At 40.8% G+C, this 12803-nt stretch overlaps 1 protein-coding gene across 2 annotated transcripts in view; it reads right to left on the bottom strand.

Moving 5' to 3' along the window:
- The window catches only part of CDH13 (cadherin 13), a 421556-nt gene that overhangs the window by 48003 nt on the left and 360750 nt on the right, over positions 1-12803 (bottom strand). For both annotated transcript variants that reach the window (XM_085071452.1, XM_085071451.1), the window contains exons 9-10: positions 5025-5207; positions 3815-4068 (exon numbers count right to left, since the gene is read on the bottom strand). In XM_085071452.1, coding sequence (XP_084927578.1) covers positions 3815-4068; positions 5025-5207 — 437 coding nt within the window. The remainder of the gene's footprint in view (positions 1-3814; positions 4069-5024; positions 5208-12803) is intronic.

Below are 12803 nucleotides of genomic sequence, written 5' to 3' on the forward strand. Positions count from 1 at the left end.
CAATCTCTTCACACAGACAAATGCTGAGAACCATAACTGTGTTTAATTAAGATCTACTGTTAATAATGGATTTCAGAGTGAGGTTCTGCTTTTAATTTCCCAAGGTAGAAAATGTTATTAAATTTGGCCTTTAACTTCTCATTGACACGTACACTCGAAACTTCTGATTAAAATTTCAGAGGTTGGGAAGAAGTACCCAAAATTAAACTCTCAAATCTGGCTCAAAAATAACAATGATCCCTGATTAAGAAATCAAGTTTCAGAAACTTCATTACTGTTCTATTAATAAATTGTTGGGTCATAATTAAAATGGGGCCTGCTGGATTTCTTTCATTTTTTTAATTCTAGAAAAGATGGAAAATGTAGCGAGATTTAAATGCTTAAAAAAAAAAGAAAAAGAAAGAAAAAAGAAAAAAAGAAAGGTTAATGAATCTGAGAAATGTGACCCAGCTTGAACAGGATTTTTTTTTTTCTTTCTGGGAGCAATGACAGCAGAACAAACAGAGTTTTCCACCTCTTATTTCCAGGATGATGTTCTCACCTCTACCTCAAGTTCCTCTGGAATTTTAATGTCAGTGGATCAGGGAAAACTGACACCAAGCAAGTTCTGCCAATCTTGTGCACACAAATGGCCACAGCCCAAGGTCTGTGATTTGCAGTCTGATTTTTTTCACTGGAACTCATTTTTGCCAGCTTGTTTGAGCTTTGAAATGAAATTCTTCCTCAGCCTGCAAAAACACTTCAAGCTGAAGAATAAGAAGGAAAATTGCTTCAAAAGTACAGCTGTCTTTAGGAAATTTTACAAAGTAAGCCGTGTTTTTCAGAGATAAGTAATTTGAATCTGATTCAGATCTGCATTGTTCAAAGAATAAATTCAATCTAGTCGCAGACAATGGCAAAAATGGCTTCTCTACTCTTTTTTGTGGGTCTTGAAACGCATTTATCACGTTATATCTAGCAGAGTAACTAAATTCCCTGATTACAAATAATCAGCAGCTCCTTCTACAAGTTCTATACAGAAAATTAACCAAAAATATCCCTGCAGTTAGATATATCTCAGCTGTAAGAAGCTGGAAAAAGCCCCAAAGCTCACCAACATGCCTAACTCTGCCCATTTTGAACTGATTTTTGCCTTTTTGGGGGTGATGGACACAGTTCACCCAGCACAAATCTGACATGCATTGTTTCTTGCGGACAAAATATTGCTTGCTCATGGTCATTAATTAATCTCTAATTTAATATCTTGTTAGGAAGTCTGTGCTGTCCCTGCTTGGCCTTCATTTCACCATATAGTCACAGCAAGGACTGATGGCACAGGCTGAGAACCACAAAGTGTGCTACCTGTAAAAGTCCTGGACACTTTCCCAAATTCTAAACACAAATTCCTGTAGGAATTTGAGGTAAACTTTCCAGCCAGATCCCAACCAGTGAGGGTTTTGGCCTTTATACATGTAATTTTACCCTGTCTTTAATTGCAGATGCTGTTCTCAAACAACAATCTGCCTTTTTCCCTGCCAAAAGCCAGGTGTTCCAATGCCTGTCAGCATTAAAACATCTTTTAAAAATGCTGGCTTATGCTTTCTTGTTCTTTTAGCAATGGGACTGACAGGTTGTCAAATTAGCCTTTCCTGATGCTTTCTACCATTTCCCAGATTTCCATCAGATTTGCATTATTTTCTTCTGACTGATACAGCCATTTCCATTTCCATAGTTTCTGTATATGATCATTCCTCAGTCCCAGCTCAGTCTAACTTAACTCTGCTCTTCTTTTCTGCACATAAAACAAACAAAAAAAAAAAAATCTTGCTTTTGGCTATAATCTTTCCATGTTTGGCTATGCAGATATAGTAAAACTTCTGGGAAAATTCTGTTCAGATGATGAGTTAGTTTCAGTCAAGATTTGAGGGTTCCTTGGCAGCCAGCCAGTGGTGAGATGTGCTGAACTGCAAAATGTGTTTATGCTATTTAACTAGTTACACACTTCACTCAAAGCTCATTGAAGAGTATTCACTGACTCACTGGGTGCCCTTTAAATTTGGGGTCAATGTAGTTTGGAGAAATTCAGCAAAATCCGTAGGTAAAGGGGAAGATTTCAGGTAGTAGTTCCTGGATTGTTGGTTTTGATATCAAAAATCCTGACATTTTCATGGCTTTTCTCTTTTAGCATCACAAAATCGGCTGTTGATGAATGTTAGTTTTCCTGTCTGCCATGAAAATACATAAATTAGGGAGAACTTCAATAACTGTGTTTCTCAAAGTCAGTCCAAAACCCAGAGGAAATAAATATCTTCTCCCTGCACCAGGCAGGGTCTGAGCAATGCTGCTGAGGGTCAGCTGGCTTTGCCTGCCAAGCAACAGAAATTCCAACCATAGACACACATTTTTGTGAATGGAATAAGGAATCTTTGGACCAAAAGCTCAACTTAAGAATACAAAATAATTCTATTAATAAATCCATTTAGAAATCAAGGGGAATGATGTGTCAAGAACTATCCTTCAGATATTTCTGTGCTAGAATTCAAAGGAGAAAAACAGAACTATTCAAGTTATTAACAACATTATCTTTTAGGTGATGCAGAGAATTGAAACTTCTAATTATCTGCCTTGACTCTTCCCTCCTTCCACAGAGATGAGCACACTCCCCTGCTTAATTTCCCCTCCTCATCACTCAAATCCAAGTCCCTTTTCCTGACATTTTCACCAGCCCTCATTACTGACAGAGAACATCCTCAAGGATCAGCAGCTTCCCTTTCTGCAGAACAGAACATGTGTCAAACCTGCTTTAAGAATTGCACAATCACTGCTAAATAACCCTGTGATAGCAGAGAGATCTCTGCCTATGCTATGGATTGACAGAGCCATTGTTCAGCTGCAGCTTTGAAGTCGTTCTCACAAGGTGTTTATACCCTTTTATATACACTGAGACCTGGGGGAAATGATACTTACAAGGAGAAATGAAAAATTAAACACAGCTGTAGGTTTTAGCGGCAGAGCCTAACCTGTAATTCTCAAACGCTGAGAAAAGCTGTCTGGAAAGGCAATTTAGTCTTACAGAACAAAGTGGTTGATTTTTCATTTTTCATGGAATCTAAAGCCAAAGGACCAAACCAGGTGGATCAAAATATAAGGTGATGAAACCACATAATACCCAGGTTTGCTCCTTGTGACACAGCCCATGTGTGGAATTATACTATTATAGCACAGAAATGATAATTTATTTTCATTTATCTGGAAAAGGCCAAGTGTTAGCTTCCTTTAGCTTCAGCCTTCCATTGGGAAATATTTTCTCAGCTCTTGAAAGTGGATGGATGGTCATTATTTCACTGAGGGACATTATAAATGATCATAAACTCATTGAAATCCTATGTAAAACAGATTGTTTCTATACATATTTTCAACCTTTACACCTCTTCACTGGCTCTCATGAAGGAAGAAGAATAAACAAGCAGGTTAAAAGTAATCCTATGTAAAACAGATTGTTTCTATACACATTTCCAACTTTCACACATCTTCACTGGCTCTCATGAAGGAAGAGGAATAAACAAGTAGATTAAAAGCTAAATCTATTGCTTGTGGCACTTGATTGTTCTACTGTAGGAATCTCATAGAGCGGAAAGCTATTTCTCCCTATTTAATAGAGTCCTGTCTTTTCAAGAAACTGAATATCTCACTGCAGGAAAAACTGTAATTTTTAACTTCTTGCTGAGTAGAGCCAAACAACTTTAACATAATTCTGCACTGGCAGGCAAACTGTTGGTCACAAAAGCCATTCTGACTTTGTGCTGGATGAACATGAGCAATGCAGTGATCTCACCTGATGGTCTGGTGCTGCAGAGTGTCAGGGTCAGTGGCGTTCACCGTCAGCACCACGCTGCCCACGGGGATGTTCTCCTGCTTGGTCACTGCCATGGGGTTGGGGTGGAACACTGGCCCCTCGTTGACGTCCTCCACGGTGATCTGCACGGTGGCCGTGGAGCTGGGGCCGTAGGCGATGTCGGGGATCAGCGGGTCCTCGTTCTCCACTTTGATCAGCAGCGTGTGGAAGGCTGAAATCTCGTAGTCCAAAGGCTGGAAAAGACAAAATCACAGGGGAAAGGGAAAGCGGCACTTAGTGGTTTGTCCTTTAGCTCGTTGCAAACTTGCAGAAGGCAGAATTTGCCAGAAAGGGACAACAGCATTCCCTGCAGCTGGAACTTGGTCAGGCTGGGATTAGACACACTGTCAGTTGTAAAGAACAGTGAAGATAAGGAACAAAATGGACCTATAAAAACCACAGAGACATCCCTCTGTCCAACAACATGCATTTTTTTGCAATTCCTCATAGACATAATTCAGTTCTCATATATGCATGTTTATTTATATGTGGTATGCATTTAACAAACAAATGACTCACACTCAGTAGCTGCTCATGACAGTAACACAAGCTGCTGTCTCAACTCCTGCCTTGAAATCAAAGGCACTGCCATGGAAATACATGCATTTGTCTAAAGAATTGACAGTGCCTCTTCTGAAGCCAAAAAGAGAGAATTCTGGTACAGGTAGCAAACAAGGCTATTTTCTTTCTTTTTTTTTTATTTTTTATGTTTGAGACATAGGATTGTCTTCATACAAAGACAGGCAATAAATTTTCCTATGAGACTTTAGAAATGTGGATTAAGTTTGAGTCCATGCTCCTTATTTCCCTGGTATTTGCATTTGTTCTCTAACTGAGAACAAAATGGGGCCTTGAATTCTAATTGCACCTTCAGCCACAAAACTTTGTTATAAAGTTTCAGTATTAATTGTGATGCTTACTGCAAAACTGGGTGTTTTTTAAGCACAAAATGGCAAGGCAGCTAGGAACAGGCAGACTTTGTGACTAAAAAAAATAAGGCTCCTGTGACAGAAGAAGGGGTTACACACATAGTCTGGACAAGGGCTGGCAGCCAACTTTATATCTTTGAATAACTTATCCCCGCTGTGCCTTCTGTGCAGGGAGCCCTGGGGATGAACCCTAGAGCAGGGCAGCAGGGAATTGTTCTTACCTTGACAACGGAGAGCATTCCCTCATTAGTCTGGGGGTTGGTGTGGATCTCAAAGCTCTGCCCTGGGTTCCCATTGATGATGGAGTAGACAGCTCTCCACGCCCCGGTGGTTGGGTCGTCCCTGTCACCCACTGTCAAATTCACTATTACACCTGTGACTCCCTCCTTCACCGTGGCCTGGAACTGGAAAAAAAATGAAAAAACACCCAGGAAATCATTACTATTTCCATTTAATGACCACACACACACATGAAATACCCAAGGCAGCATTAATTATTTACCCCAGCAGGAGGAAGATGGAATCCTTGACCGAAACGGAGTGTTATGGGCTCTAAATAATGCATTCTCACTTATGAAAAAGGAGGTAGCACATTGCAGCTGCTCTCCACCTAATAGATGGCAGATAAGCAGCGATGTGATAGGAATGGAGCTGGGGAAGGTTCTGATCACAAGAAGACAGTTCAGCTCGTATTCCTGGAGAGTGAAGCATGAAAATACCTGCAGTGCTTCAGGAGTGCAATATTCCCAGAAAGGGAACTCCACTCCTGGCTGGGGGAAGAGGAGCCTGACTTGTGCAGACCATTCTTCCTTCAAATACACTTTTATTTACAAACAATCCACTCTTGTTTGCATAAATTATCCCACCCACATTCATTTTTCACTGCATCCTTATCAAAACACACAACAGGTCTCACAAAACCCATTCCCAGAGCGTTTTTTTGAGGGCTTCCTCTAAGACACTCAAAAATAATTGGAACTCATCCTACCACTTTGTCTGCATAACTAAAAGTCAGAATTGCTTTCTTTTGGCAGCAGAAGAATTTTTTATGACCTTGTGAAATGTGTTTCTGTAAGATTCAACCAGCCAAGCCCCGTAAGAAAATTCTAGTTTATTCTCCATCCTTCTTATTTATGTAGGAAAAACATTAAGTAGACCACTGGAAAAGCTTGTAAGGGTCAGACTTAATAACACTCCTCACCTTTCAAGTACTTGAGGCTGACGTGCTAAAAGCACTGTATATAAGAGTGATAAGATAATACCTGCTTTATAGGTGGAGAAACCAGGCTGATAACAGACCTAATCCTGAGAAATGCTGAACAGCAGCACTGCCATTATAGATCATTAGGAAATCTTAGCATTTCTAGGGATTAAGCCTTCAAAAGTCCAAAATTACAAACTTTAATGACACAAATAGGTTTTGCTTAAAAGCTGCGTGGTTGGTGGCAAAGCATCACTCAAGGGCAAGAGTCACCCAAGTGGCTTCAAGACCTGAATAAACTAAATGTCTTTTCCTCTGTTTTATTGAACACAAGAAGTCATAACAGTGCAGAGGAGTTTGTGAAAATACTGAACTCAGAAAATGGCGTTTTATTAATAGGTAGATTTCCTAATCTGGGAAAAAAGCAGGTAAAGTGGATTTCCTCATAAGAAAATAAAGAAAAGATGACTATGTCTTCCCCTGTGTTCAGTTATCTTTGTTTTCCTTCTTTTCCCAATAGATTTGACTTATCTTTCCAATCCCCTTTTCAATTTTTCTGTATAATTTGAGTGTATGAATTCATTTCAAGCTTTCCAGCCTCAAACCTGATTTCATAAAAGGATGACATTAACGACTGGCTATTTCTATCTTCTTTGGTATATCTAACAAAGAATTTAAAGATTCCTTTTGATTTTGATTGTTAATATGTAACAGGTTGTGATTGAGCTTTGTTTCAGACAGTTCATTAAGCTCATTTGCAGTTTAATTAACTCTAAATGATAATATAACAATATTTTCACTTGCTTTGAAACAAATTAAAAGGAAAACTCTATTAAGAATATTGGAAACAACAGAAGAATGATTACCAGGATTGTGTTCCTTCCAGCTCAGCCAAATGCTGTCACTGCAAAGCAGACTTGGATACCTCTTACTCTAATTGAAAATAACCAATTAGCTCGATTGATATTTTAACATTATTTCATATTGTCTCAACTTGAGCATGAATAATATGAGATATCAAAACCAGAAGGGTCAGAACTTTCCCCACAATGTTGAGTACCAAACAGTTTCCATTCAGCTGTATCAGAAGGTGACCAGACTTCAAGGAGCCCAAAACTAAAGAACTTAACCCTTAGATGTGACTGGGCATCTGCTCCTAATTCATATTGATCCTTCGGAAAAATCTTTTCCTTAATCCTCCAGTCTGATTCAATTAAGTGTTCAATACTCCCTGGCTCACCTTGGGAACTGTAAGACCGGTTAGGGTAAAATATTAAAAGATATGGCTGTTTTATTCAGATACAAAATTGTGAAGCCTGGGAGAGAAATTTTTTTTATGTTTATCTCACCAGTGGCGGACTGTGATGGAAAAGGTTGCCATGACGTGCCAGCTAGTTAAAAAACTATGGAATGTCAGGCTAAGGATATCTGATTCAAGGATATCCCAGCTGGGGTTGGCTTCCCTCTGCATCCCTGTTTTCTCCTTATTTGGGAGAGCTCTCAGTGATTCAGCTGCAGAGAGAAAGGGCACATGGACCTGCTGGGGGCACAATACTGCTGAGCTGCTGACTCCTGCCAGGCAAGGAAATGCCAACATCCACAGGGAAAGGCTGTGCCAAGCCAAATAATTCCAAGTACAGTTGTACCCTCATCCCTAGCATCCTTCACTTGTTGGAAAAAAAACATATAAACACAGATATTTGAAGCTGTCTGGAACATCAGACTGAAATCTGTTCGAGATGGATGGAAAAGCAGAACGATCAGACCACAGAAGTTGTCATAGAGGTCTACTCTAAATTTATAATGTGCAAAGTGTAATAAATCACAGATTTGTGATTGCAAAAGACACATATCTACTGTGAAATAGGATGGCCCAGAAAAATGTAGTGCATATTATCTAGAAGGTGAACTCTTTTGCCTGTTCAGTCACCTTTATAAAAGGAATAGACTTCCCAACATTTAGAAAAATCTGTTACTCTTCTACTGAGTCCCTTTCAAAAATAAAAGCAAAAAGGGAATTAAAAAACTATGAAAGGGCAAAAATAGGAATTAGATTTGTAAACAGAGAAAAGATAACCACAGGTTCCTCATATTTCACAGTGAAAGGTTTACACTGTGAAAACCTTTAAAAAAACTCTTAAGCACAGTGCTTAACTGGGAAAGTCTGAACCAGTGCTCTGAAATCAAACCCCACAGTGCCTAACACAAATAATTGGATCACAAGTTAATTGATTTTACTCATTTTAAATATCTGCAGATCCCCTAAGCACCACTATAAATTAAGAATAAAGTAGATGAGCTCAATACTTTATTTAAACTGCTATCATTTGGACCCATTTGAACACTAATAACTTTGCAGGCAAATACCCTGGGCCAGAGTGGGTTTGGCTGGAAGGAGCTGGGTGCTTTTACTGCTTCTAAATATTTGATATGTGAGGTTAACCTGCTCTGGGATGTGCCATGCTGTCCTTTGTTGTGCTTCTCATGCATGCAGCCCAGAGATTTTAGCAATTCTGTCATTTAAAAAGTTTTAGAAATACAGGGGAGAAAAAAGATCTGGTCCTATTTCTGTACCCAAAATTTGATGGCAAAATACACAGAAAACAGACTGATAGAAGGAAACACTGAGTGAACAGCAGTTAATGGGGAACTGAAGATTTTGAGGAAATACAGTGATGGATGTAGATGAGTGTGAGGTTCATAAGGGTGAACAAATAGACTAGAAAATGCAACAAGTCAGCAATATTTGCCATCAGGATGGACTGATGGGCAGTGGATATGGACACTGGAATTTCTGTGGAGATCACCAGTGTGGTTCCACTGGGCATGGAAATCCTGGAGAGTGAAAATGAGCAGCTTCTGTTTCTCACAGCACAGGAGTCAGCAAAGGGATGGCAGGGAGGGCAGAAATGTTCAAAACAGCTGTGTTCAAATACAGCCCAGGTAAAATGTTCAAAAACAGCCCAGGTAACACAGCTCTGAGCAGAGAGACTCTCAGTTCAGCAGCCAGACTGCTCCTCCCTTCCCTGGACCTCGCAAGAGTAATTTAGTGGTTGTTTCCTGGTGGAGCCAGGATGTAACACTGAGCCAAATCCTCCTCCACGCTGAGCTCTGTAATGAGCTGAGAGGACACTGCACTGGCAGCTCTCATTGACACAACAATTCCTCTGGATGGTCTCAAGAAAAAGCAGTCTTGTCAGAGTCCCACCACGGGGTAGGTACACAGAAATTCACTCTGCAAAATGTTGTCACCTGAGAATTCAGGCACTAACCTACATCAGTCTCAGACATAGCTGGAAATGGTACCCAGACCTTATAAAAATCAGATTATTATCTCACACCCTCTTTTAAAGCTCCTGTAGTAAATGAGATTCTGTTTACTGACTTCCCAGGGCAGATGAAGAGATGAAATTAACTGCATCAGAATCACCTGGATGTCTCCTGTCCAGCAGCAGTGTGAGCAGGCAGGAACAACACCTTTATGAAGCCACTAAAAAACTGTCTCAGAGTGGGGCTCTGACACCCAAATTAAAGAGCTGCCAGGAGCAGCAAACACAAAGCAAGATAAACGTGCCTGGGGTTGGTGATCACTACCCCAAGGCTCATTAAGATTCTGCTCTCTGTGATTCCCAATCAGGAACAAACAAATTAAAACTCGATGTCAGTTTGCATTTAGCAGGGTGATATTCCAGCAGAAGGTGTTGTGTGCTGCTATCACGTGTTGGTTTCCTCTTCTACATATCATAAAAGATGGAAAATAATGGGATGGATTAATTCATATGTCCCTGTTGGAAATTCCACAGAGAAATTGTGTTATTGCAATTATCTTCCTCCACTGAAGCCCACTGCTTTTGCAGCCATATTTTTTCTGTCTGATTTCTTGATAATATGATGACAAGACTACAGAACCTGCTTGCTCTTTGTGCCTTTTCCTTTTTCATGCTGTCATTCAGGACGTGCACCTGAGCTCCCAGGATTTATTTGCTAAGGAAAGAGAATATTTTCCATAGCTCTGTATCTGGGACATCTCCAAGTACAAATGAGTTTTCAGAGTGATCACAACCTGGATTCTCGATCAATCAGGAATGAGAATTTCATAAATGTCAGCAATGAGCATTTCTGGTGGAGTTCAGTGGGACTCAAAGCCTAGTTTGGGGATGGATGGATGGATGGAGGGATGGATGGATGAATAGGCGGATGGATGGATGGAGGGGTGGATGGATGGATGGATGGAGGGATGGATGGATGATTGATGGATGGATGGATGGATGGAGATGGATGGAGATGGATGGATGGATGGATGGATGATTGATGGATGGATGGATGGATGGATGGAGATGGATGGAGATGGATGGATGGATGGATGGATGATTGATGGATGGATGGATGGATGGAGATGGATGGAGATGGATGGATGGATGGATGGATGATGGATGGATGGATGGATGGATAGATGGATGATGGATGGATGGAGATGGATGGATGGATGGATGGATGGATGGATGATGGATGGATGGATGGATGGATGGATGGATGATGGATGGATGGATGGATAGATGGATGATGGATGGATGGAGGGATGGATGGATGATTGATGGATGGATGGATGGATGGAGATGGATGGAGATGGATGGATGATGGATGGATGGATGGAGGGATGGATGGATGGATGGAGGGATGGATGGATGGAGATGGATGATGGATGGATGGATGATAGATGGATGGATGGATGGATGGATGGATGGATGATGGATGGATGGATGGATGGATGATGGATGGATGGATGGATGGATGGATGGATATGGATGGATGGATGGATGGATGGATGGATGATAGATGGATGGATGGATGATGGATGGATGGATGGATGGATGATGGATGGATGGATGGATGGATGGATATGGATGGATGGATGGATGGATGAATAATGGATGGATGGCTGAGGGATGGATGGATGGATGGATGGATGGATGGATGGATGGATGGATGGATGGATGATCAACCTGCTGGGTGCTGCAGGAGCTGTCTGTGGATTTGCCATCTGCAGGGTCCTTCTCTCCCTCTTGCAGACACCATAAGTCATAGAAAGCTTTGGAAGATCTACAGAATAAGATCCTCACAAGACCCATAAATTAATTTACAGAACTTCCTTCCTGCATTTTCCCCCCAGCAGCACTGAAAGCCCATCCAGAGCTGATTTTAGATTCAATCCTCTCATTCGTGTGTTTGCAGAATAAAAAGCCATTTGGGGGCTGTAAATAAGTGATAGCAAAAGTCACTCGGAAAATAGCCACATTTTGCAATTATTTTGAAGACTTTTGTTTGCACAAGATTCCAACTCTTCCTCAGCCCAGCTCAGGGCCTCACTGAGCAAGGCAAAAGGATAATTCTAACATGTATTAATCATATGTTGAATGCCTGCTTCACAGCCTGTTACCTCCAGGTATACATCAAATGTAGCACAGCTGTCTGAAGATTCAGAAGGAAGACAAAGATGCTCTCTATTTTTTTTTCTCTGAATATATAAATAATTTAGAAATTATTCATTCTTTTTCACTTTTCCACCTATAAATGGAAGGTGTATTCAGGTGTTTCTGGAATAAATCAGGTACCCACAAATAATTGGACACCTCTAGAATGATGGATATATCACAGGAAAATGAATTTTCCTTCTCCAGCTGGACAGAGCACTGTGAAAGGTCACTGTATTTATTACATTCAAGGTACTTTTGAGAAAACCTCAAATAATGATGTTACTTTCTGAGCTATAAAAAATTCTTCCGCCACGGGTAGAACAAACCTTATGTTTAAAACAACAGCATGAAAGAAAATGATGATGTGAGCAAGGCTGAAAGAGCAGGATACACCTCCTCACCTGCTGCAGCACCAGCGCTGCCCAGGGAGCAGGGAGAGCTCTGCTTTTCATACTCACATGAGGCCACCTGGGCTGAATTCAGCCAACCTGGCCACGGCTCATCTCCTCCTCACTGCACTCCCCATCAGGGGCAGTGCTCAGCCTGTATTCTTTCTGAGATGCTGGATGTCTTCTTTAAATGGAGTGAAGTTTAAATAGAATGAACCTCACTGGATTTTTCTTTTTTCATGCGCTGGATTTTAGGAGCAGGAAGGTTTTACAGGTTCTCATCACTTATCCTAACGATGGTGACAAGGGGAGGGAGAGAGGCCTTGTAAAATAGTCCTTTTTCATTCTTAGCAGAGACTTTTTCATACTCAAACCACCTTTTCTGATGCTGAAGATAAACACCTGAGCATATATGGTGGAGCTCACTGATGCTGCCCCAAAAGGAAACACTGCAATACCTACGACTCATTTTGCAAGGAATTCCCACACCAGTCCCTGTTACAGATGGGATGGGTTTGCTCCACAGGTCAAGACCCTTAAGCAACAAATTCTTCCTCCTATTTCCCAGAATGCCACAATTTTGGGGTCTGGATATGGAATGTGCTCAGAAAACACATCCTCTCTCAGTGCTGCAGTTGTCACCTGGACCACCAAGGCTCCTTAACAGCAGGAGAGGTGAATTTACTCCTCTCTGAACATTGAAGTGGGAGATAAAAGGAGAATTTTATGACAAAAGAGAAATTCTTTTATTTTTTTTATTAGCATTAACATATGGAGAGACCAGTTAATTTGCTAAGAATTTTGGGAGATTGAGGGGAGTGAAGGAGAAATTTCTCTAATGGGTCTAGTGTGTTCCCAGGTATAAATAAATGCAATGTGGCCTCAGAGCTCATGGGCAGAGAGCTGGGCAGTGACAAAGCCTTCAGCAGATGAAAC

Source organism: Lichenostomus cassidix, chromosome 11 (assembly GCF_008360975.1).
Source record: "Lichenostomus cassidix isolate B80296 chromosome 11, HeHo_3.0, whole genome shotgun sequence".
Taxonomy (NCBI): Eukaryota; Metazoa; Chordata; class Aves; order Passeriformes; family Meliphagidae; genus Lichenostomus; species Lichenostomus cassidix.